The sequence below is a fragment of the Pelophylax lessonae genome (assembly GCF_965119305.1).
Source record: "Pelophylax lessonae genome assembly, chromosome: 1".
Taxonomy (NCBI): Eukaryota; Metazoa; Chordata; class Amphibia; order Anura; family Ranidae; genus Pelophylax; species Pelophylax lessonae.
In genome coordinates this window covers 408306115-408331858 of record NC_138768.1, presented here as the reverse complement: position 1 = coordinate 408331858, position 25744 = coordinate 408306115, and the positions used below count along the sequence as shown (strand labels likewise).

Below are 25744 nucleotides of genomic sequence, written 5' to 3'. Positions count from 1 at the left end.
AGGATGTGCTTCAGGATGCCAAGTGGGAGGAGCTCAGGAAATATCCATTCCCCAATCTCCTCTGCAGTGAATGAAGGCGGAAGCAAAACAAGCATTTATTTTCGTACATCACAGAACACAGAGCCATAAATCATAACATATGGTTTATATAGCCACCTATAGGTGAAGGACAGTGGCAACCAATCAGAAATGATTACCCCCTATATAACCCCTCCCACACAGGAAGTACCTCAGTTTTTTCGTTTGTGTCTAAAATGTAAAGAGCGCTGTGGAGAGGTGCTCCACATGTTTGTTATGTTTCAAAGACTACAGATGCCAGTCTCACCGGCTGGGGTGAGGTTCTGGAGGAAGCTACTGTCCAGGGGAAATGGTCTTGGGTAGAGAGTCATCTCCCCATCAACAATTTGGAAATTCGTGCAGTCAGTTGGGCTCTGAAATTCTGGAAGCACAGACTACGGGGTCACCTTTTAGGGTGCAATCTGACAATGCCACAGCCATGGCTTATGTCCACCATCAAGGAGGCACAAGGTGTCGATCAGTCCAGAAAGAGGTGGATATTATACTGTCCTGGGCAGAGAAGTTTGTGCCATGCCTGACAGCAGTGTTCATTTTAGGAATAGAGAACTGGCAGGCAGATTTTTGGAGCTGTCAACAGATGTTTCCGGGGGAATGGTCATTACATTCCGGGATTTTTTAACTGATCTGCCTACGCTGGGGGGTCCCAGACGTAGATCTGTTGGCATCCAGGTTCAACAGCAAGTTAGAGAGATTTGTGATCAGGCATACAGGAGATTGGAAACTGGCAAACAATAACAACTGTTAATCAGCCAGATGTAACCCCTTCTGCTCCATCATGATTCAGTTTCTTGCTAGTGTCTTAGAACAATGGAGGTCTTTTCTCCTCCGAGAAATGCAGACCCATTTTACTAGACAATTTTTAGTTTACATCAAGATATATTTTTCTTCCCTCCAGATTCTTAATTAACTGCGCCATGACAGCTCATTTTGTCATTTTTCACATTGGCTGATCCTCTGCATAGCCATGGAGGTTCTATACCTGGAAGGAACATGCCATGATAAAGATGGCGGGCCTGCCTGTAATTCAGGGACTGGGCTCTGCACTCTCCAGACACACAGGGGTCCTTTCATATTAAATGTCAGCTTCTATTTGTTGCCATTTGCAGATTGAATATTATTATCCCTAACATTTTCTCCTATGAGAAAATAGCCTTTAAACAGATCTTTATCCATTGGGATGACTTGGCTGCTCTGCAACCAGCCCACCCTCCGCTGCTTTTTTTTCTCTTTATGTTTTTTGTTTTTGGCCCGCTCCGCCCATTCTTAGTCATTCACCTTGGCGAATGATGTTGGTGCCCCCAGTGCCTCCTGGGATATGTGACGTTCATATCCTAGCAGACACTGGGCTCCCCGAACTTCAACCCATTCACTAATGAGGGAAGGGGGCGGGCCTAACAGCTAGATGCAGTATCTAGAGTTGTGATTCACCCATTGGCATAATCCTGTAAGTCCCTAAAGATTCTCTGAGTAGTATGCCCACCTAAGGTGAGGTGAGGAGACTGTCTGGAATGAGATATGCTTCACTGGGTCCTGCATTCACCCTCTCTATATTTATTTGCTATGTTTGCTGCTGTAGGTCACGCTCCAGACCAAGACTGCAATAAATTATTGGGGCTTCTTCTCCTTTTCACAGAACTGGTGTGTGTTCCATTCCCCTGCTATTCCTCCAGTAGGGGGTTAATGCTTCATTCTTCATTGTGTTGCAGACAATCTCTGGTACTGGGCTGTCACTGTTTTTAACACATGTCACATGCCCTCCGTTTTTGTAATGCACCACTCTCTTGTAGCGCAAAGGTCAGTCTGCTGAACCTCCTTATTGGCCCAGTATATACATGTCTAGATATGGAGCTAAACGTTCCCAGTACATGCACTACAACCTGTTTTGTATGTAAGAGGTTAACTCCAGACAACCTTTTTTTTTTTTCTTCCCCCAAACGTTTTGTTGAAATATACTCTTATTTCGGAATCATTCAGGATGCCTTTTAGCCTTTGCAACCTCTTGGACCAAAAGACTCTTTGATGCGTGGCCAAAAAAGTTGTGTCCAAGGAATATAAGCTAGAATTTCAATTGCTACCTAGACCCTGTTTCATGTTGTCAAACCTGCCAATGTCTGTGAAAAGACTATCTGATCTTTAAATGGATCTGAAACAACTTCACTCTCAGGGAGGTTATGCCATTGAAAAGGTTTCCAGGTGTCTACTCAAACTTCACAGTTCCCAAAGCAAATCAGGGGGCATACACCTCATTTTGGATCTGAAAGCACCCAATATCTTCTTTTGAGTGCAAAAATTCAGCATGGAATCTACCTGTTCAGTCATTGCTTCCCTCCATCTGGTGCACTTTCTGGCCCTAATGAACTGTCTGCATTTCTCTTTTGTTCATTGACGGACACAGCGCTTCATATCCAGAACCATAGGGTTATATCTCCCCCTACAGGAGTAGGACACTAGGCAAAAAAAGCACTTGGCCATGTCTATGGACAGTCCTAGCTGGTATACATCCCCCTCTCCGCTATAGGCCTTCCGTTTTTTTCTGACTAGTCAGGAGTAAGGACCTGGCTTTCTGCCAGGATCTTTGGTTCTGGCAATTTTTCCTTTTAAAATAAGAAAAAAGGGTGCACTAACCACAAAAAAGATAGAGGCAGCACTAGAAACAATAAATGGGTAAACTAATAAAAAAGTAGTGCGCTTCTAAAAAATACATAAATATGAGTAAACAAACATATACGTGAGCAAAATACACGTGATGTTAAATAATCATACACAAATCACTGAAATGGTAAAGTAATAAGAAAATGACAGATAAAGTCTCTCAGATAAACAAATCCAGTGACTTCTTCAGCTTCTGAGGTGTTGTAATAAAGCCCTGTAATAAAGTGATGAAGTGATGTTTTCAAAAGTTCAAATTAGGTGTGCACCCCGTGACAATCCTGTGCATATGAGTGGCCCCTTACCACAATGGAATCAAGTGACGGATATGTTTCTCACTCAAAGTGACAGTGAAACTTGGCCAGTGACACCCAAAAGTAGCGATTACTTCTTACCAAGTCATTGGGAGGTTGAGCTTTAAACTGGTGAGCAGATACCCTGTGGCAGAGGATGCATAGACTGGACTCCCAATGTATGGATCTCCCAAACCTGTCCGCTTCATACAGGTGTGGATCTCATTTGAGTCAATGGCAAGCTTACCAACAGATGGATCCCAAATTAAAAAATAAACGCTGATAGTGCATTATCCTTGAAATTAACTTTAATGTAAAAGACAGACACTTATAGCAAATCTTGATCACACACGTAGGCAGTAGCTCTTTAAGAAGATCGTGGCCGCCTGCAGAACGGACCGCGATGTGTAGAGGGAGCAAGCCGTGCCGTTATGGACGCGGTCCCCTTGATTTAGAAGCTGTCTGTTTCGGCAGTTGTGCTTGGGCGTGTGTTATGGCTTAAGTCTTGGTCTGCGGACCAAACCTCTAAAAAAAGCTCTAACTGATATGCCTTTTCAAGGTGATTGCCTGTGGTGGGGCTACCCTGGGTGACATAATTAGGAGTCTCACGGGGGGGAGAGCACTTTTCTTCCACAGTCTGTGAAGGGAAAAGAGCCTCTTCACACATGTGGCCCTTCCTTCTCTGCACATACAACGTTTTTTCATCCCTCAGGGTCCACTGACAAGGGTTCAAAACCTTTCAAGCCGTCCTCGGGAGGTTCCAAGTGGCCCTGTTCTGGCAAGCTGAAAGCGGGATTCTTTAGACCGGCGGACAAGGCCCCTTCGGCATATGAAGGTGCGCCCTCACTCATACCTGGGGTGGGGTTTCCAGGCCCGTGAACCTCCTTGGTAAATGAAAATGGGTCCACAAAGTGATTCTGTCTGAGTACAAGATAGTTTCCTTCTTGCCCTCCGGAAAGGTTCTTTCCCTCCCAACATGCGTCTGTCTCTGAAATAGCTGCAAGCCCTCCTTGAGGCCGTGACCTATTGCTCCAGGGAGTGATTGTCCCAGTTCCAGAATCTGAATAGTTTTAAGGTTTTTATTTAAAGCTGTTTAGGGTCCCAAAGAAGGAGGGCAAGGCTTATCCGATTCTAAACCTCAAGGCCCTGAATTGTTTTGTGCGGGTACAGAAATTCAGAATTAAGTCCATTCACACGGTGGTGGCATCCCTACATCAGAGAGATTTCCTAGCTTCTATCAACATCAAAGCATCATGCTTACTTGCACATTACAATATGTGCCCGCCACCAGCGTTTCCTCCACTTTGCTGTGGGAGAGAAGCACTATCCGTTCGTGGCATTACCGTTTGGTCTCACCTCCGCTTCTTGGGTCTTCACGAAGACGTTGGCCACGGTTCTGGCGTTGCTACGTCAGCTGGGGATTGCTGTGCTGGGCTACTTGGATGACCTCCTCTTGCGAGCAGAGTCCTCATCTACATTGATGAACGACATGGAAATTATGATCCAGACCTTGAAGGAGTTCGGTTAGCTTCTGAACTACCAGAAGTCTGACCTGATCCCGTCCAGGAAATTGGATTATCTTGGTCTGACTCTGGATTCAGCTCTGGCCAGTGTGTTTCTTCCTCTGGACAAACTCCAGAAGTTGCATGCTGCAAATCATCTGTTGCTGTCCCGCAGGAGGTCCTCCCTCCGGACTTGCATGCGAATGCTGGGCCTGATGGTGTCTACCTTCGAGGGGGTCCCATTTGCACAGTTCCATTTGAGGTCCCTCCAGAGCGAGATCCTGGTAAAATGATACTAATGTCCAAAGTCTCTGGACAAACGGATTTGGCTGAGCTGGGAAACCAGGGGTTCCCTGGTCTGGTGGCTTTGCTCTCCGAGTCTTCGGCAGGGTTGTTGGACAGACTACCAATCAATGTCTTGGGACTTCGGGCGATGGATTAGGTCTATAACCAGGGTGGACCAAAAAGTGTGTTGGCGGCTCTGGAGATAGCCGGCATTCTGTGGTGGGCTGAACGCTTCATTCCGGCCCTCTCCGCCATGGAAAATTGGAGGGCAGACTATCTCAGTTGGCAGGCGTTGGACCAAGGGGAGTGTTTCATCTGATATGTCTGAAGTGGGGTACCCCCGAGGTGGACCTGTTGGCATCTTGGCTCAACAGAAAGGTACCAAGGTTTGTGGCAAGGTCACGGGATCCTCTGGCGGACCCCACAGACACTCTGGTGGCCCCATGGGGTCAGTGTCTTCTGATCTACGCCTTCTCTCCTCTCAAGTTTCTTCTACGGCTTCTGCGCAGGATCGAGGCCAAAGGGATTTTAGTCACTCTAGTGGCCACGGACTGGCCTCGCCGGTCTTGGTACGCCGACCTAGTGCGATTGGTCACTGATGTCCCTTGGAGGCTGCCTCTCAGGGAGGACCAGCTGTCCCAAGGGCTGATCTTCCATCCTGCTTTACAGTTGCTGGCTGTGAGGGCCTGGCTATTGAAAGGGATAGAGGTTTGCCTGGGTTGGTGATTCCGACAATGCTGAAGGCTAGGAAGTCTACCTTTTAGAAAGATTTACCATTGTACATGGAAAGCGTAAATTTCATGGTGTGAGTCGATTGATGTTCACCCTCATTCCTTTTCGGTGGCTCGGATTTTGATCCTCTTTCAAGGAGGTTTTGAGCAGAAGTTGGCCTTGAGTACTATCAAGGGCCAGGTGTGTCTGCCTTGGCCGTCTTCTTTCAGCATTCCTTAGTGCGTGCTTTCATTCAAGGGGTTCGACACCTGACTCAGTGCGGTCTCCTCTACTGCCGTGGGATTTGAACTTGATGCTCTGTTCTCCAGAAGCCTCCCTTTGAAAATATTCTGGAGATTCCCCTGCTTACGCTGTCTCAGAAGGTGGCTTTTTTTGTTGATTATCGCCTCTGCTCAAAGGGTGTCAGAACTGGCGGCGTTATCTTGTCGTACCCCCCATTTGGTGGTCCACAAAGGTTCTTCGTCCACGTTCCTACTTAAGGTGGTCTCTCGGACATTGTGTTTCCTTCTTTGTGTCCCAGGCTGGCTCATCCCAAGAAATTTGCGTTGCATGTTCTGAATGTGGTTTGGGCGATTTGGGTGTATCTGGCAGCCAAGGAGTCTTTTCAGAGGTCAGACTCACTGTTTGTGATCACGGATGGGCATAGAAAAGGGCTGTTCACTTCTTCTGAGACCATTTCCAGATGGATCAGACAGACGGTGACTCAGGCCTACTTTATAAAGGTCTAAAAAGAAAAGAATATAGAGGGTGCACCAGCCTAGCGCATTATCCTTTGCAACGATTTTTTATTAAAAAATTATGTACATCATTCTCACAAACCAAGAAATTACAAGCTAGGTAAAAAGTACAAGTCCACCGAGTTCTCCATTCAGCATGATCTAATGGTTAAAAATAGTCCTGGAAAGAAGAACTCCAACAATAGCTGACACGTTTTAAGGGTGTCCCCTCTCATAGGCGTGCGCATGGGGTTTGCGGGGTGTGCCTGGGCACACCCTAATCACCCTGTGTCTGTTAGTGTAGGGCCAGATCTCCATCTCTGCCACTGAGGGTAGTGAGATACTTGGTGGAGAGGCGCCTGTGCTGTTGGCTCCAGCAGACAGTGAGGCTTGCCAGAGCCGCTCAGTGTGTGTGACACTGTCAGGTAATGTTACTGCTTGCAGGGGGAAAGACGAGCTGTCAAAACTCAGGGGTGATGTCGGGGGTGGGCGGGACCGAACAGCTATCGAACACCAGCCAATGGGATGGGGTCTGGGCGGCCGCTTTGTTTATGTGGCTCCGCCCCTTTCTTAAGCAGCCCAATCATTGGCTGGTGTTTGACAGCTGCTCATCCCGCCCACCCCTGACATCACCGCTGAGTTTTGACAGCTGGTCTTTCTCCCTGAAAGCAGCACATACATGAAAGTGTCACACACACAGTGGGGTATCAATGGGGGGGACAAGCCCTGTGGGGTGTCAGCCGGCGTGCTCTGAGATCCCGCATCGCAGCATGAAGGCAGCTGCAGTGGCAGCTCCTTCAGTCCGTGCTGCTAGCGGGGGGGCGGAGCCGCGATGGGAAGAAGGGGGCGGAGCCTCAGTGGGAAGAAGGGGCGGAGCCTCTGCGGGAAGAAGGGGGTGGAGCCTCGGCGGGAAGAAGGTGAGTGCGTGCCCATTGCCCAAGTGTGTGCGCTGGATAGGAGGGGGATGGGGAAGCTGCATATAGAGGAATTCATATTTCCCTATTCTTTCTGCAGGCAGACTGAGCGCTTCTTGCAAGTCTCACTGTCTGCTGAATGTGAAACTCCCCCTCTCCCCTGTTAGTGTCCATAAGTGGTGCCCAGTAGTGCCACCTATCAGTGCCCAGTAGTGCCACCTATCAGTGCCCACCAGTGCCACCTATCAGTGCCCACCAGTGCCGCCTCATCAGTGCCCATCAGTGTCACCTAATAGTGCCTATCAGTGCCCAGCAGTGCCGCCTCATCAGTGCCACCTATCAGTGCCCAGTAGTGCCGCCTCATCAGGGCCACCTATCAGTGCCCACCAGTGCCACCTCATCAGTGCCCATCAGTATCACCTAATAGTGCCTATCAGTGCCCAGCAGTGCCGCCTCATCAGTGCCTATCAGTGCCCAGCAGTGCCGCCTCATCAGTGCCACCTATCAGTGCCCACCAGTGCCGCCTCATCAGTGCTCATCAGTGACATCTAACAGTGCCTATCAGTGCTTCCTATCAGTGCCACCAATCAGTGCCCACCAAAGCCGCCTATCAGTAGCCATCAGTGATGTCTATTAGTGCCCAGAAGTGCTGCCTATCAGTGCCACCTATCAGTACCCATCAGTGCTGCCAATAAGTGCCACCTCTCAGTGCTGCCAATCAGTGCCCATCAGTGCAGTCTCATCAGTGCCAGTCAGTGCTGAGAACAAGTGCCTATTAGTGCTGCCTATCAGTCCATATCAGTGCCTCACATGTAATTTCACCTGTAATACACATCAAAAGGAAAATAAGGCATACATCTTTTTCAAAACTTAGCAGTGATGGTGGAACCCCTCTACAGATATTTGCCATACAATTTAACTTAAGTGCAAAAACTTTTTAGTTGGAAGGTTCACACCAGTAGAGCACTTTGGAATTTTTATTTTTTAGATTGCTACACTTAATTTTATATGTTTTAGTTACTATTATAATGTAAATGATTGCACTTGAAGTTAATTTTCCACCAACCATGCTAAGTCCATGTCTTTATGGACCTTGCTTTGTGCACTGGTGCGCATTCACGTTGGAACAGGAAGGGGCCATCCCACAAATTTGGGAGCATGAAATTGTCCAAAATGTCTTGGTATGCTGACGCCCTAAGAGTCTAAGGGGCCAAGCTCAACCCCTGAAAAACACCCCACACTATAATCCCCCCGCAAACCAAATGATGTGGACCAGTGCACAAAGCAAGGTCCATAAAGACATGGATGAGCGAGTTTGAGGTGGAGGAACTTGACTGGCCTGCACAGAGTCCTGACCTCAACCCGATAGAAAACCTTTGGGATGAATTAGAGCAAAGACTGCGAGCCAGACCTTCTCGTCCAACATCTGTGCCTGACGTCACTAATTTGCTTCTGGAAGAATGGTCAAACATTCCCATAAACACACTCCTAAACCTTGTGGACAGCCTTCTCAGAAGAATTGATGCTGGCATAATTGCAAAGGGTGGGTCAACTCAATATTGAACCGTACGGACTAAGACTGGGATGCCATTAAAGTTCATGTGTGTGTAAAGGCAGGTGTCCCAATACTTTTGACAAGTGTGTGTATGTATATGTGTATATATATATATATATATATATATATATATATATATATATATATAGTGTGTGTGTATGTGTACAAAGTGTGTGTGTGTATATATATATATATATATATAATATAATATAATATATACACGCATGCGTGTTTGAGCTTTGGGGTGCACACCCTAATGCAATAGGCTGCGCACACCTATGTCCCCTCTTCTTCAGAGCTGGATTTGGACTGCAGGTAGTTGGTCCATAAATAATCAGAATGTCACATGACATCTGGCAACGACCCCTCCCACCATGGGCGGGCTAATCAAGACTGGTCACATGATTAGGTGTATCTCGATGTAGATGCACACACACATCCACCCCAATAACAGCCATGAATCTACTACAATAAGATTTTCACCATAACATCAAATAAAAGAAACATGAATCAGAAGGATAAAATTGTATTTTAATCTATATATATATATATATATATATATATATATATATATATATATATATATTTTTTTTATTTTTTTTTTAATTATTATTATGAAAAATGGGGGTATATCTATAATTAGAATTGCAAATGCTCGTGTCTCATCCAACACTAAACAGTGCAATTGGGACCATGACTATTCACCTATAGGGTCCAGCACAAGTAGGCACACCAAGTACAGTTAACCACTTACTGACCGCCAAGTAAGCTGGCCCCTACTCGACTCTATGACCTTGGAGGACCGGAGCAAAGTCATACGTCGCTTCCTCCCAACTGCCTTAGGGGCCCATTTATTTTTCATAAATATGACCTTTTTTTTTTGTTTGCTTTTTAGTGTTGATGTGAGATCTGAGGTCTTTTTGACCCCAGATCTCAAAATAAAGAGGACCTGTACAGCTTATTTCTTTTACAAGGGGTGTTTACATTCCTTGTAATAGGAATAAATGTGATCAGAAAATTATTTTACAGAGACAATGTAAAAAATAAAAGGTAAAATATATCAGAAAAAAACATTTTAAAGCGCCCGTCCCTCCAAGCTTGCGCACAGAAGAGAACGGATTCGCAACTCGCACCCACATATGTAAGCGTTTGAAAGACCGCTACACAAATACCACGTAAAAAGTATTGCAACGACCGCCATTTTATTCTCCAGAGTCTTTGCTAAAGATATATATATAATGTTTGGGGTTCTAAGTAATTTTCTAGCAAAAAATACTGATTTTAACTTGTAAACAACAAGTGTCAGAAATAGGCCTGGTCCTTAAGTGGTTAAATCTACTGTAGATATCACATAAAATTGAGTAAAATTTAAATTTAAAAAAATTCAGAACCATAAACCTAATCCTAGATTGATAATGCATTACCCTGTATGCTGTCTCCCAGTCTCAGGGTGCATATCAAGTCCGATTACAATGTAGTGTGTGTGGAGTTCCTGTATTCACCCAATATTGAAACTGTGCTCGATGTACAAAACTTCCATAATGCTGTTGCTGAAGGTCTAAAGTGGCTAATGGGGAAGTTGGCCTTGCTTCCTTTCTGGAACACACGCCAGCCAGAAGGCTCTAGTGAGGGCCGCGATGTGCAATCCAGGCACTGGCCTGATGACGCACCCAAGATGTCACTTCCGGTGGTGCTCATCTGCGTCATCAGGCTCAATAGAGGAACAGGAAGTGAGGTGGAAGGCATACGCGGTTGAGCGCAAATGGCACTTCCTGTCCTCGGCCATTCCTGAAGCCACTCTCTTACTCATTTGCCTAAAGACCGACTGGGAGATGTGCTCAAAAGAATATAGAATAGTAGACTGAATTGAATGAACATGTGATTAATGTTAATAAAATATTAAAATGGTATGCTAAACTAATATGCTAAAGAGGGCCAACTACTTCTAGAGGTGTCACTACGTGGATTAAGTTAAAACTCTATGTTTTTTTTAGAAAGAAAAAGAAAAATAATATTGTTAAAAAAATCTATATTGTTATACACTAAAATTGTTTCCCTGGTTCATAACAGAGAAAGAGTGAAATAAACACTTCTATTAGCGCGCTTAGAAAGTGCTGGAGGCTCATAAAATTACGTAAAATTATACGAAAAAAAAAAACATTAAAAATTGGTATACCTATATGTATAAATCTATACATAGTAGGTTTTAGTCGTTTATATACAGGTTATTTGATGAATGTATGCATGAACGTCCGACTGAGGTTTATATTGACATTATGGGACTGGGAAAAATAAATGAGCAAAGATGGGAAAAATGGATAGGAAGATATAGTGGACAAGGGTGCGCCCTACTGCATCAAAAAATAAATAAATAAATAAAAAGGAGGGGGGGGGGGGAGGGCGCAAGGTCCTTAAATCATGGCATTAAAGGAAATGATTATCAACATGTAAGACCAACATTAGTTGACTAAATTGTGTACTTCTACTGTATATCTTCATTAATTCCTTTGGACTGCCTAGGGTGCAAATCCAGAAACTTTCTCTCTTACATAGCTTCTAATATCTTCTACTCTTGTCCAGTTCATCGGTGATGGTCTCAATACCCAAAATTCTCATACCTGTGGAATCCTTATTGTGTTTTTCTTTGAAATGTCAGGGGACAGAATATTTGTCTCTCCCGTGGATTCTGCTGCTTTTGTGTTTGCTAATGCGAATCAAGTGGGTGTGATGTCCGGCCAACATATAATAATAAGCCACAAGGGCATAAAATACCGTATATGACAAATGAGGTCCCACAGTTGATGAAATTTTTGAAACTGTGTATTTTGCCATCTGTTCCTAGAATCTCCTGTTTACTATGCCACATAAAGCTGCAAGTACCACAGTTTCTGACTCCACACTTGAAGTTGCCTACTCTGTTAAGGGTCAGGTTCCTCCTTTCCCTGTAACGGCGCACTCTACTCAGGTGCTTAGTGCTTCTGGCCTTCCGTTATCAGGCGTCAGTGGCACAGGTTTGCAAGGCGGCCACTTGATCATCGGTGCACACTTTTACAAAATTCTCAGAAGTGGATGTTTTGGCAACTGTGGATGCTTTTTTTGTCAGAAGGTTTTACAGGGTCTGTTGCCTCTTTGGGTGTGTATTGTTCAGGTTGGGCTCCTGTTGCTTTTTGTTGAGCTCCTGTACCTAGTTGGCTTTTTGTGTTTAGCCTTGGGTTTTTTGTCCCACCCCTCATGATTTGGCATTGCTTGCGGACGTCCCTGTGGTTCTGAATATGGAGCTCTATGTCCGTCAATAAACTAAAGAAAAATAGGATTTTTGTACTTACCATGTAATCCATTTCTCTTTCATTCATTGCTGGACACAGCGCTCCATGTTCAGAACCATAGGGTTATATTGCCCTCTACAGAAGTAGGAAAGAAAAGAAAATGAACAGCTGGCGCTCTGGTCTACTGTAGAGAAGTCGGTGTGATAGGTGTATCAATGGCTAAAATGTTAAAAAGACATACATTGTAAGGCAAAATACCTTTATGTGCATGACATGTTATCATGGGAAATAATCAAGTCCATCATGTAAGTGAACCAACGAAGATAGGTGGGCCAATATAGCTGGAGTGTCAGTCTGCAACAAAGGGCCGGCTCCACCGCACAGGGAAGTCGGTTCTGTGGAAGATGCAAAAAACAAACAGGCGAAGCGCCTCTAAGTGCAGTAAGTTTTTAATCCAACAGGCACACAAGATATAACAACTCACATGGGGTACAAATGGTAGGCTCGATCTGATGCCAGGAATTGGTGGTAGAGTCCAAAGTCCGGGAGAAGAGGTGACCGAAGCCGGTAGATGGAATCGGAGGACAGAACAAGCCGGCTGCTGTCTTACGGGACCGGCTGATCTCCGCGTGCCTGGCACTAACACTTGAAAAAAGAGCGCGCATGCTCACTATGAGGTTGGCGCATGCTCTGAAACGCGTCATGCAATTCCTCTGGTCTTGGTGACGTCACGTGGCAGACGCTGCGTTCCAGCTTGACACGCGGAGATGAGCCGGTCCCGGAAGACAGCAGCTGGCTTGTTCTGTCCTCCGATTCCATCTACCGGCTTCGGTCACCTCTTCTCCCGGACTTTGGACTCTACCACCAATTCCTGGCATCAGATCGAGCCTACCATTTGTACCCCATGTGAGTTGTTATATCTTGTGTGCCTGTTGAATTAAAAACTTCCTGCACTTAGAGGTGCTTCGCCTGTTTGTTTTCTACAGAAGTTGGAGACTAGGCAGAAAAAACACTTGGCTACAGCTATCGGCAGTCCTAGCTGGTATACATCCCCCTCTCTGCTATATAGCTGCTCAGTTTAATAAGCAGCACTATCAGAAACATCAAAACTCCAAGGAGCGGAAGTACAAAAATCCTATTTTTTTTTCCAGCACATCAAGGCTACCTGCATTTTTCTGTGAGCATGTGACATTACCATTTCATTGCAAAAAGACATGAGAAGGGTGCACCGATCTAGTGCAATACCATAAAATATTTATTGACAAATTGTTAACACGACATAAATTCTACTCACAAGAATACGCTATATACAAGCGAAAAAGAGAGTCCCTTCAGCTGTCCAGAGACCACAGGACCGTGATGCTTAGTTGTGACAGGCAGACTTGAAGGTGTCCATATGGCTAACGCGTTTCGGGGGAGAACCCTCTTCTTGCTCTTTGTGTGGATACCCATCATCAGTAAGACTTTTGATGCTCATGGTACAGCCATTGCCTCTCTGGCCTACATGCACTTTCTGAGCGCAGGGGATATTTACTTGTCTTGATTACCATTTTCTTGCCCTTCCTTTTAATCTGTCCACTCCATTTCAAGTATTTACTAAGTTGCTGGTAGCGGTAGGGTACAATTGCAGAACTATCCCTGGAAGTTACCTGGATGACCTCCCACTGAGGAAACAGTTTGTACTGATTATCAGTTAATATCCAGCAAACTATCAAGAAGTCAACTCTGGAACGGACTTTTAGTCCAGGGTTTTCACTCCACAAGTCCTGACACTCTGCTTTCATGGTTGGACTGTGCAATTCAGAAGCTGTCCAAACCCCCTCCTTTTTCATGAGGGTTTTGGGCTTGATTGTAACTTTCTTATATGCAGTCCAGAATGCTCAGTTCCACTCCAGACCATTGCAACTCAACATTCTTGCAGCACCATGCAAGAAGGTCTCTGCATTCATTGATTTGCCTGACACTCAGGGCCAGGTGGACTTATTGCCTTGTAGCTCACAGATTCAGCCATGGAGTCAAGGAAATCCTTTATTTCATTGTTTTAGATTCTCACAATGGATGCCAGGCTGACAGGCTGGTGAAGTCCTGACAGAAATTACAAAAGGAGATTCAGTTATTCCTTCAAAGTTGGATCTCTCAACTGTAAGATCATTGGACCCAGATTTAGTTGGACAGTGCCATCAGCATTTAGGAATGAATCAGAAGTCTCGCAGCTCGAGTAAAAGCTGACCAGATTTTGGCTTGAGTGACACTTTGCATTGAAGCCCTGTCTGCTGTCCACATTGCAAGTAGCATAAAACTGGCAGGCAGACTTCCTCAGTCAGCAAAGTCTAGATCTCTTCATTCCGGAGGTGTTTAACTGCTTCCCAATTGGCCTATAATACAATGAAGGCCAAGTGGGACACACTCCGGAATGATCTGTCACCCTCTGTGTCAACCGGACACAGCAGATGACAAATCAGTGTATTGGGCCACTGCTGGTACCATGTGATTGCTCTGACCAATCACAGCACATCACGTGGCAATTGTACACCATGAATGGCTTCCATCCATACCATTCATTGTGTAGTATTGTGTTGATCTCTGTTATTGGTCACAGTGATCCCATGGTACAGACAGGACCATTCACAGTGCATCTGTACCATGTGGCCAATCACAGCTTTACAATAGTACACACTGGATGAATGCATGCAATTCATAAAAAATGATCACTTATAACATTTATTATCACTGTTGTAAACAATCATAGTGTGCAAAAAGGAAAATACAGATCACCTCCCCAGAGTAGTACAGTGTCACTATGGTAACACTGAACTGCTCTGGTCACAGTATGTAAAAAAAAAAATAAGGAAAATGTTTAAAAAGAAAGAAAAAATGTATTTATTTATTTTTTTTTTTCATACGGTCACCAACCAGTGTCCATGACCCTTCAACACCAGTTATGTTGGTGCTGTACTGGTGACCGTATGTAAGAAAAAAAGAAATTGTGAAAAACATTTATGACAAAAAAATTACAACTTCGAAAAACTCACCTCGCCTCTTACTTAAATACCTTGGACTGTCTACTTTCCCGAAAAGGAGCCAGTTGGGGGGGTTTTTGTACTGTCCTGGCATTTTCAGACCTCAAGAAATGAGAGCCATCAGTACATCAGGAAGAAAGCAGTGGTGATCAAATACCGCCATACAAAATCTTTTTTTCTTGTGTGTAAAAAAAATGATAAAAATTTCATATGGGTACAGTTTTGCATGACGGGACTGGATGGGAAAGGGGTGAAAGTGTCCAGTATTAAGGGTTTAAATACCTCTGCACAGGTGTGGAAAGCCAAGTGAAGCAAGTTTATTTCCAGCTAGCCATAACTGTGGATGTTCTGGTGACTCTGTGGGATCACTTTCCTTTCCTCCTATAAACACTTTCCATGTCTGCTCGGCAGGATCAAAATGGAGGCCATTCAACTGATTTTTATTGCACCAAGGTGGCCCAAGCAGATGTGGAACTCAAACCTCATCGGACTTTTGAAAGACTCCCTGTGGGCTGTTCCAGATTGCCCAGTTCTGTTGTCCCAAGGACCAGTTTAACACCCTCCTTCAGGGTTGCTGGCTTTAACAGCATGCCTACTGAGTCCCAGGCTCTATGCGATAAGGCCCACTCGATTCAATTATTCCTAAGCTCCAAAAGCAATACATTCCACCTCTCACAAGGTCTACCATCCCACTTGGAAAGCATACTTTACATCAGGAGTGTCAAACTCAATTTCATTGCGGGTACCATCAGCATTATGGTTGCCCTCAAAGGGCCAATTGTATCCGTGAGACTAGATGTCCAGAGTAACCCTGCCCCCTTACATCAGATATCAAGAGCCCCCACCACCATCAGAAGTCAACAGGCCCCCCACCCTCCCTTACATCACAGTGCACCCCCTTACCTTATGCTGCTGCCAGGAAGAAGCTAGGAGCAGAGCTAGGAAGCAGGTAGTCCAAGGTCAAGCGAAGGAAGGCTGAAGTCTACTCAATGTTGAGACTAGAGGAAGAGGAGAGGAGGGGGTGCTGTCACTGCACAAAGAGACATAGGATCTGTAGGAGGAGTTCTGTCTTCCTCTCTGCCACCGACTACTGGGAAGGGGGGGGGGATACAAGCCTCTCCATGGCTTCATAGAGAAATGCAAGATCTGGTGGAGGAGTTCTGTCACCCTCTCTGCTGAGACAAGGTGGGGGCAACAACGAGGGGGTTGCCACAGCTGCAGGAGAGGTGCCAGGGCAACATGAAATGGCCTGGAGGGCCATATTCTGCCCTGGCCTTTGTGCTTTACTTGATGCTAGGCAAGGATATGCTATCCTAAAAAAATATGCTGTGGGTACAGGTATCATTTCTTGGTGAAGTGTATTATGGCAGGCCACTCTCACTCAAAGCTGTTCTCATAGTTCTATTATTTCTGAATAGGTTTTTTTGAGTCTTAACTTAGAATCTTGTTGTTGCGGGCTGTGGCCGACATACCTTCAGAAGTATGGGAGAGGGTATTTCTGTTTAAACTGGAAATTCTCATCTTTAAATTCCTCAGTGAGAATCTGCTTGTGAGTTTCCTTACAGTATAGCAGCAGATGATAATTGTGCATTGGGGGGTGTAATACATTACTATAAATTACATTATAGCATATTATGGTAAATCAATTTTTAATGGAAATCTTCTGTTTCCTTATTAGTGGCTTTTTCCACAATCCTATCGTAATCAGTAGTGAGACTCCAAATGGAGTGGTAAAATGGTTCTCTTTTAATTGAACTACATTTGTGTGGTTATGCCTCACTAGCAGACTTCACCAGCAAAAAGTGGAGGGGTCATAGGGTATCCGAAGCATATAGGGGGTTTCTGTTTAAACTGGAAATCTTGTTTAAAGTGTTACTAAACCCAGGACCCTGCATTCACTATATCTGGTCTTCCACAGTACACAAAATGTAGAAATGCAATTATTTTAGTAAATATAAACTGCTAAGTACCTTTTTTTCACCAGCAGTTAGAGCAGCCTTGTGACTTCTATGAGCGTCTGGTTAAAGGTTGTCATTTTCATTCTCCTCTGACTGTCCTGTCAGAATGCAGGACTCCTGACCCTCTGTTTGGACAGTGCCGATTGGCCCTGTGCTGATCACATGCATTCTCCTAAGAAAAAAAAAAACTCTCCAGCAATACACACCAAACTGATCATGTTTAGCATGTCCCCTGGCTCTGTAAATATCAGGATTTATATTGGAGTCAGTGGAAGAAGGAGAGGATCATAGAAGACCGGATCAAATAGCCTTTTTACACAATGCAGAGGATTAACCCCTTAGGTTCCACGGTGAGTATAACAAGCATGCTTTACTGCATATACACACTGATTTTACTGTTGTGGGTTCAATAAAACTTTTTTTGTACTTACTATAAATCTGTGTCTCTAAACTCATCAGCGAAAAAAAAAATAGCTATGCTTGTTCATTTCCCAACCAATGCACAATCCCTATTTATTTGTTGCTTGGGAAGCGAAAAGGTTAATTGCCACAATAACTATCATTGTAAAATGTCAATTAATTTTCCTCTTCATAAAACAGATTACTACTCCAGATTATTTTATCCCTCTGGAAATAATCCATCTGCCTGGATGCCTCTTTCCCATAATAGGGCTGGCCAGATGCCAACTAATGTCTCCTGTAACAGCTGCATATTTTTAAAAAGAAATATTATTTATTTTTTTAGACCATTGGATCTTTTATTGCAAAATAATGTCTGTTGTGTATTTTATGGTAAATATGGCTGGAAAAAGATCCTGTTTTTTTTGTGTCACGTGCCTGTAATATAGGAAATTGAAATGCAATTGTCACCAAGGCCTCAAAATGCTCACTCCCATTAGTTATTAGTATTTTATGTCAGTAAGTTCACATATATGTGGATACAAGAAGCCAGATATTATGTCTGATGACCCTTTTCCTAATGATGGGCAATTTTCATTATAGGCCTACTTAAACTGTCTATGAAAAAAATTCACAAATGAGAGGGATCAACCAATCCAAATCAAATTAATATTAGGAGTAAAATTAAGACATTGCTGCTTCCAAGCTCCTTTCATGTGAATTAAAGCCTAAGCAACACAACTCTGACTTTTAGGAGCATTGTGAGTGTTTCATGTCTATAGAGACTGTTGAGAATGTATTGCTTTCAGACATAGGGGGTTATTCAGTAAAACTGAAGAGTGCAAAATCTGCTGAAACATAGAAAAAACTGAAACGTAGAAACCAATCAGTTTGCAGGTTTTATTGCCAAAACTTAATTGAATATGCTGAAGTTAGAAGCTGATTGGCTACCATGCACAGCTGCACTAGATTCTGAGTTTCTCCAGCTTTAGTAAATCAACCCCAAAGTCTGTCTGGTAGACATGCAGTGAGTTAAAAAAGTATTAGCAAGACTTAGCATTGTACCACACTACAAAACAAGTAGAGCTTACATATGTACAGTATGAGTTAATATGGCTATCCCAATATACATATAGTAAATCATACATAATAAAAGTTTTTCAAAGCATTCACGTGATTTTATAAGACTATTCACATTAAGTAGATAACTTTCACATAAACCTTTAAAAAGGAGACACTGTCACCTTGCTCATTTAGTCTGTTTAAATCCCACCCCAACCACCTTATAATCACCTCTTCAGTGCTCCTTTACAGGTCCCTAATCTGTGGCTTCCACTGCAAAATACCCAGTGCCTCTGTGTATATGGGAAGTATGTAACCTCCTTCCATGATGCAGTGTTTAGACTTAGCAGGCAATTGTGAGGCACACTCATAATAATTAAGGATGGCTGACTGACAATTCAAGAAGCATGTCTGCTCCTCGAATTCCTGTTTCTCCAAAGACACAGGACATCCGTCAGCTCTTGGGTTTTAGTGGCTTTTTTCACAGACATGCAAATACCCCTTTTTATGACTATCTCACAGGAGATTTCCTCATTTAGCAAAAGTGGATACAAGGTATAAAGGAGCTTAGAAAAAGGGCCAAATAGCACTCGGGCTATAGTTGGCTTTGAGGAAAACTAGCTAAACTCTCAGGATAATAGCTGTTTTTCTGCACCAGAGCAAGGTCTTATAATGACACTGCGTCCTTCTTCTAATTCTAGCCCCCTCTCTGGTTTGCTACAGATGGCCTATGTGACTAGGGTAGATTTTAGCATAGCTATGTCTGATTTCTGTAGGAAATGGTTTTTCCTTCTGGAGCCTTCAGTCTCCTGGGCCCAAAGCATTCTTCTGCCTCTCCACCACCTGAATCTATTCAGGAGAAAGACCCTGATCTTCCTAACCTCTTTGAGGGGGATATTGGGTAGGATGAGATACATACAGAGGAATTTTTACCTTTTGCATTTCCTGGACCCCGTTCAGTCTGGTATATACACTTCCTCCATTGGGGAAACAAGTTCTAGTGATCCTCATCACCCCAAAATGGCTCAGGAGAACTTGGTACCCTGACATATTCTGACTCCTGGTGGAAAAGCTTTGGCCTCTTCCAAACAAGCCAGACCTCATCTCAGGGAAAGAAAGAACAAAAAGCAAGCCTATGGTGTAAAGAACATACAAAGGTGCACTATGAACATTTAGCTTAAAACAAGCTAATAAGTGCAATTGTGCCAAATTATATACAATCCATGTACTAATACAAAATGTAATAAACGTATTGTGCAATCCAAAAGTCCATAAAAAAACAAGAAAAAGTCCTATATATTAGTGTGATCTTTATAGTGTGCTTGTGAAACAACTAAATGACTCTAACAATATAAATCAAGTCCTCCTTGTGCTTGTGCCTGTAAGTGACAAACCATCCAGTGCTCCAACAAAGTGATGGTGACTCACACCCCCTTCACACCATGCGTTCACCAAAAATATGACCCCATAATTTAGGGTCAAATATCGCTTTAATATGCATGTACTACCTCTGTCCCAGTATTCCACTGACTCTGGCCCCCTGGCTGCACTCCAAGTATCTCAGCCCCAAATGCATCAGTTATATGTATAAAGAGACCACAGAGAAGAACTCATTGTGTTTCATCTTTATTACTATATAAAATCCCTTTGACACATAAAACAAGGAGTAGCTACAATACTAAACTGCCTCCATTTATAGACAATGTGTCTAACTGTCGACTAATGGATGCCTAAATAATTTGAGATTGCTCTGTATACCTTTCCAGCCTTAAGCAGGTCAACTACTCTTGATCATATGTCTTTAGGGATCTCCTTTTTGCAAGGCATGGTTCGCATCGGCCATCGGTGGATGCTTCTTATGAATAGCAATCCTAAAATGTTTGAGTGTCTTCTCAATCAAAGTAGCTCTAAACCACACTTCCAAACTAATTTCATGAATTGGACTCCAGGTGTGCAAGCTACTGACTCCAATTAGCTTTGGTTGAAGTAATTAGTGTATGGGTTCACTTATTTTCTCTGCCTGCACTGTGACTGTTTAATGGATGTGTTAAATAAAACACAAGAAAATGGAATTGGTTGTAAGTTATCAGCTTAAGTACATTGTGTTTTTCTATTGTCGTGACTCAGATAAATATCAGATTACATTTTATGACAAATTCCTGCAGAAAAACTGTTAATTCCAATAGGTTTACATTCTTTTTCTTGCTGTATTGATCAAAATTTTCCAATTGATTTAGAATATTTTTCCTAAAAATTTTATTTCCATAACCAACAGTAAACATGTAAGGTCACAGAATAGAAAGAAGGAAAAGAAAGTACAGGCTCCCACCTAGGGGATTGACCGGGGGATATAGAGTGCATGCTTAAACTAGCAAAGTACTTTCTGTTGTAGGTATCCCCTTATTGGGGACCAAAGTGAGAAGACATTAGGCATGGTCTGAAAGAAGGGAGTTTAAGCTCTATGACATTCGCTTGTACTGGGAGGAGCATTTATATTTTTCCCAATAGTAACATTTTTTGTTTTAGTGGGAAATCTGTTCTCTGAGGGCCCGTTTTAAGGTCTTCCATCTCTTGGATGTCATTCACTTGGGAAAACCATGGAACTAGGCTCAAAACCCTGGCTGCGTTTTAATAGATGAATCCGTATAGGTTTCTTGTATCTCCTTTGGGACATGGGTGTAAGATTAATAAATAAATCTAATGGTTTATTGAACAGGGAGAAACCTGTGAGATGCTGAATGCTCCATTACCCATCTCTGGTTTCCAGTTGGCTTGTTACGTAGGGCACTCCCTAAAGAATGTAAGAAAGATCTGGTGTATGTGTTACAATGCAAAGACAGGACACTTTATTGAGGAAATTGTTTGGCCAGTATTAGTGTCCTGTACCATCTAGTTACTATTTTGTTACTAATAGAGGCCCTATGAGTGAAAAGGGTACCCTGTTCTTCTATAAGAATAAGCCATAGGTCTTTCCTACACTAACAAAGAAATCCTGGGTCATCTCATGATTTAGCATCCACCAGGAAGTAGTAGGACAGGGACAGGGTGGAAATACAAAGCTTTTCATAAGGCGTCAAGTCTCATACAAAATGTTCAAATTTAGGAAGGGAATGTAAAAAGTTAGACAGTTGGCATTTATGCCAGGTAATAAGTGTGGAAACCTTATGGGTCAAGGAAAGCGTTCCAACATCACCCTAAGTGGTTCCAGTTAGAAATTATTTTGCCCTTATCACCCTCTGTCTACCAATATGTGAAAGGTCGTTTTTAGTGTGAGTCGGGGTCAATTTGGAATGGCTGAGGATTGTGGTATTCTGGGAGTGAACGCTCCAGAAATTGACAATAGAAAAGTATTTGTCCATTTCACATAGCGTATAGCAAATGAGCAGATGTTTCTGTAAGGGGTAGGGAATAGACTGTCCTGTCCAAGGTAAACCTGCTAAAGGTACTGGTGAACAGTTCCTGATTAACTCAAGGCAGGTAATGTCATGGTTGGGATTCAAACCGACTACCCTAGTGCTGCTAGGCGGAAGTGCTAACTACTTAGCCACTGCGTATTTTACATAACAGTTCTCCTTAGAAGGTGTTATTCATGTAGCCTGCTCAGGGGACAGCTGGAAGACACTGGCTACATCACCATTGCCTAAGAAAACCATATTTAATTAATTAAAATGTAAGTTCACTTAACAATCTTTTACTTTACATTTGCATGGTATGTGTTGATCAGCATGCATTTGTAGTTTTTAGGTTTGGAGAGGGTTCACTTTAATGAATTCCAACAAACAGATTTTATAGCCAGTACAAAGATCCTGTTATGCCTCAGCTGTATTGTATTACCTCCATGTTAAATAAAATGAATACAAAAAAATAGCAACACAGCGGAAGTATTCTTAAACTGTGCTGAAAATCTCCGAGGATGATGCATCATGAATGCAGGCGACTCAGCACAATGTTACCTCCTGCCCTGCCATGAGCTGTGTGTTAGGCTCAGAGTCTGCTGAGATTACAAAGCTAATGTCTGCTGCTCAGTTACTTTGTCATGCACATTGATTTCATATTATACTGTTGTTGTTATCACGTATTCATGAACAAGCTGCATTTTCTTTTAGAGTCCCAGGAGAAGCACTGCTTTCTATCTGCTCTGAAGATGCTGAATGGGCAACTGTTTGTTTGGCATTGCGCAGCCTTATCCAAAAAACATTTTTTTTTTCAGTTTAAATGTCATCTTACATCTTTCTATCTTCTTTTAAATAAAGAAACTTGCAATAATCATTTACAGCTACTGATCTAATGGAAATGTGAAACAGGGTGTGCAGCGCTTAATAAGGCAAAATAAACTAATTTAGGTCAATAAGACTAAGGAATGTGGGAAAACAATGGATCCCAAATGAAATGAACACCATTAAACCAATATAGTAATTAATGTTGTAAAAAAGTCCATAGAAATAAACCCCTCAGGGACGACCCCATTCACCATACGTTGATTATGACGGCGAAACCTCCACCAAACACCAATAAGTGTGGCCTCTTACCAGACTGAGTAGATCCCTGTTACAGAGATTCACTTTCGCTCCAGTAAACGTAGTCTCAGACACAGCAGCAGAATGGGTAATGGATCCTGGCATCAAAACCGTATATAATCCATGGATAATAACCGGACCGATAATGTTACACCCTCATAGATATTATCATCAGAGCAGGTATATCATGGAGTAAGCAAGGATAGAAAAAAAGAGAACTCCTCATGGTGAAGTAAGCAGCAACATATAAATTTATTAACTTGAAAAATATTGCACTCACGTTATTCACAGACAAGATGCGCATAAGTCACGTCCTGCAGAGGTGTTCCCTTCAGAGATATATGGAAGTGGATAGCTGAAATGCCAATCTAAGTGAAAACATGGAGAGACGCACGGGATGCGTACGGTGCCGGTTCCCCTAACAGTTTCGTCAGATGTTGACATCAGGGGGCGTGGCTTACCGCCGCCGTCTCTCGCTATTAATGGCTTAAAGGATGCAGAAGAGGAGGGGCGGCATGCGTTCCAGCCGGCTCCACCTCACCCAGAAATGCTATCCACATAGTAACAAGATCCAGGAAATGTCCCCAAAGGTTAAATGGAGCCGTTCAGAGAGCCAATCAACCCATAAAGACATATTCCGGATCAAACACAGCTGCAGACAGAGTCAACCAATCATCCGGAAAAATGAAAACCAGAGAAACGGTCAGACGATGAATGCAGCGGTATAAGTTAGACTACCAGAAGGGAGAAAAAGAAGGAAAATTTGATTCAATAGGAATGGTCCTTCTAAACACAAACACAGGGAAAAATCCCACATGTTTAAACAATATATGCATAGAACGTTTATCAAAAATATAAAAATTATAACTAGCCATGCTGATAATAGCAAAGCTGTGGATGACCAAAGGCAGAAAACAATAATTAGAAAATATCAACTCAAGATATTAAGAAAAATCAGGCTGAATGGAGTTCAGCTAAAAACCTCCAAACAAATCACAGAGAACACCTCCCAGGATATCTTCATACAAATAGCACTAAAATAAAACATAAATCATATAAATGGAATACAATAGGATAAGATAAATCATGCAATAAAAATGTCCTATAGAATACAAGACTAAGAACACAATAATAAAATCAATACGGTAAAAGATAAGATAAAAATATCTATGGACAATGATGGGGCATCAACTAGGCATTGTTAATAAAAGAGTTGATGTCCCAATCAATGTTCATTCCATGGGGACTATAGGATTTGACTTTATAGTTTCATTGGGTTTCCAACTGGGACACCCCCCATGTTGCTACCCCTCCAACTACTAGTGTACCTGTCTATGCCCATAAAAATAGTACCAGTTGGATCTCTATTGTGGCATTGGTCATAGTGGCGGGAGACGCTGTGTTTTGGAAATCCCTTAAGGATATTCGCCACATGCTCTTTCAGCCTCACATGGAGCATCCGTATGGTGCGGCCAATGTGATCAAACCCACAGGGGCACCGTAAAAGGTACACCACGTGCTTGGTGGTGCACGTAATGAAGGGTTTAATGTCAAAGCGTTGATGTGTGGCATTTGATTCAAATGAATCTAATTTCCTCCTTTTATCAGCGTTGAATTTACAAATAGATCATTTTTTACACTGATAAAAACCCCCTCTGTCATGAAAAAAAGAAACATTTTTGGGGGGATTAATGACACTCGGAGCAACGTATAACCTAAATGAGGGTAGTCCTCTATAAGCAACTTGAGGTTTGGGCGGCAATACTGGGAAAGGTGATATTAAAAAAAGATGTCTTATTAAGGTTTTTTTTTGTTGCACACCTGTGTCTTCCTCCAATATATAAAGTCACATTCTGAATACCCCACTCATAGACTATATAATTGGCAACATAGCTTTTAGAACTGGGTTATGTCATTGAATTAATCAGATATTTAAAGGTTAGCTACAGGCATATATTAAAAGTAAAACAATAGTATTTATTCATTACATTTTTTTTATTTTAAATACTGCTAATTTGCTTTGATATAAGTTTAAGAGTAATGCAGACTATATACTATACTATATACTATAAAAATATATACTATTTTTCTTAAGAAAATCAGAAAGTTTGTGCATTTTGTGATCCGATGGTGCCACCATTGATTTCAACCAACCAAGCCTTTAATTTCATCTCGTGTTGCTACAGAAAATAATTTTCGCAGCTGGGAATCTTCTTCTCTTTCACATGTATTTTCCGATTAGATTTCTTGCATGATTCTCCCATTATTAATTAGAAATTCGTTCATTTTTCCAAAAATTTCCAACATGCCCGATCACTAAAGTTAGATGGCCGCACGAAAACCAGCCATTGCTGCAGCTCACTAATGGTGCAAAATTCAAATGAAAATTCTTAGTTACAATTTTTGAAGGAAAATTATTTTGGAATTCAACCCATGTATGCTATTGAATGACTATGACACTTGTGTTTTTTTTTTTTTTTTTAGAAATCCTATTCTGGGGAGAACACAGCCAGTGTCATTGCCCGTTCCTGTGCTGCCACAGCCCTTTCTCTGCTGGTCCCAGTACTTGTTGTATCTTTTAAGGGGAAGGTGGAGGAAATTCTCAGTATCCTGACTGCCAGATTACCTGGAAGGCCAGAAGCAGATGAGTCGCAGCCTCTCCAAATTCACATGGGACTGGCACTGGGAATGTTCATCTCTCGTTTATGTGAAGAGAAAGTCAGGTATTAATTGTTATGCTCATACACTAGTACATACCCACAATGAACACGGAATTCTGGGGTTTTGTGAAGAAGGAA

General features: G+C 42.8%; 1 protein-coding gene across 1 annotated transcript in view; it reads left to right on the top strand.

Moving 5' to 3' along the window:
• FOCAD (focadhesin) overlaps positions 1-25744 on the top strand; it is a 333165-nt gene that overhangs the window by 246787 nt on the left and 60634 nt on the right. Inside the window, exon 27 of the mRNA XM_082243972.1 lies at positions 25431-25669. Within this exon, the coding sequence (XP_082100098.1) occupies positions 25431-25669 (239 nt within the window). The remainder of the gene's footprint in view (positions 1-25430; positions 25670-25744) is intronic.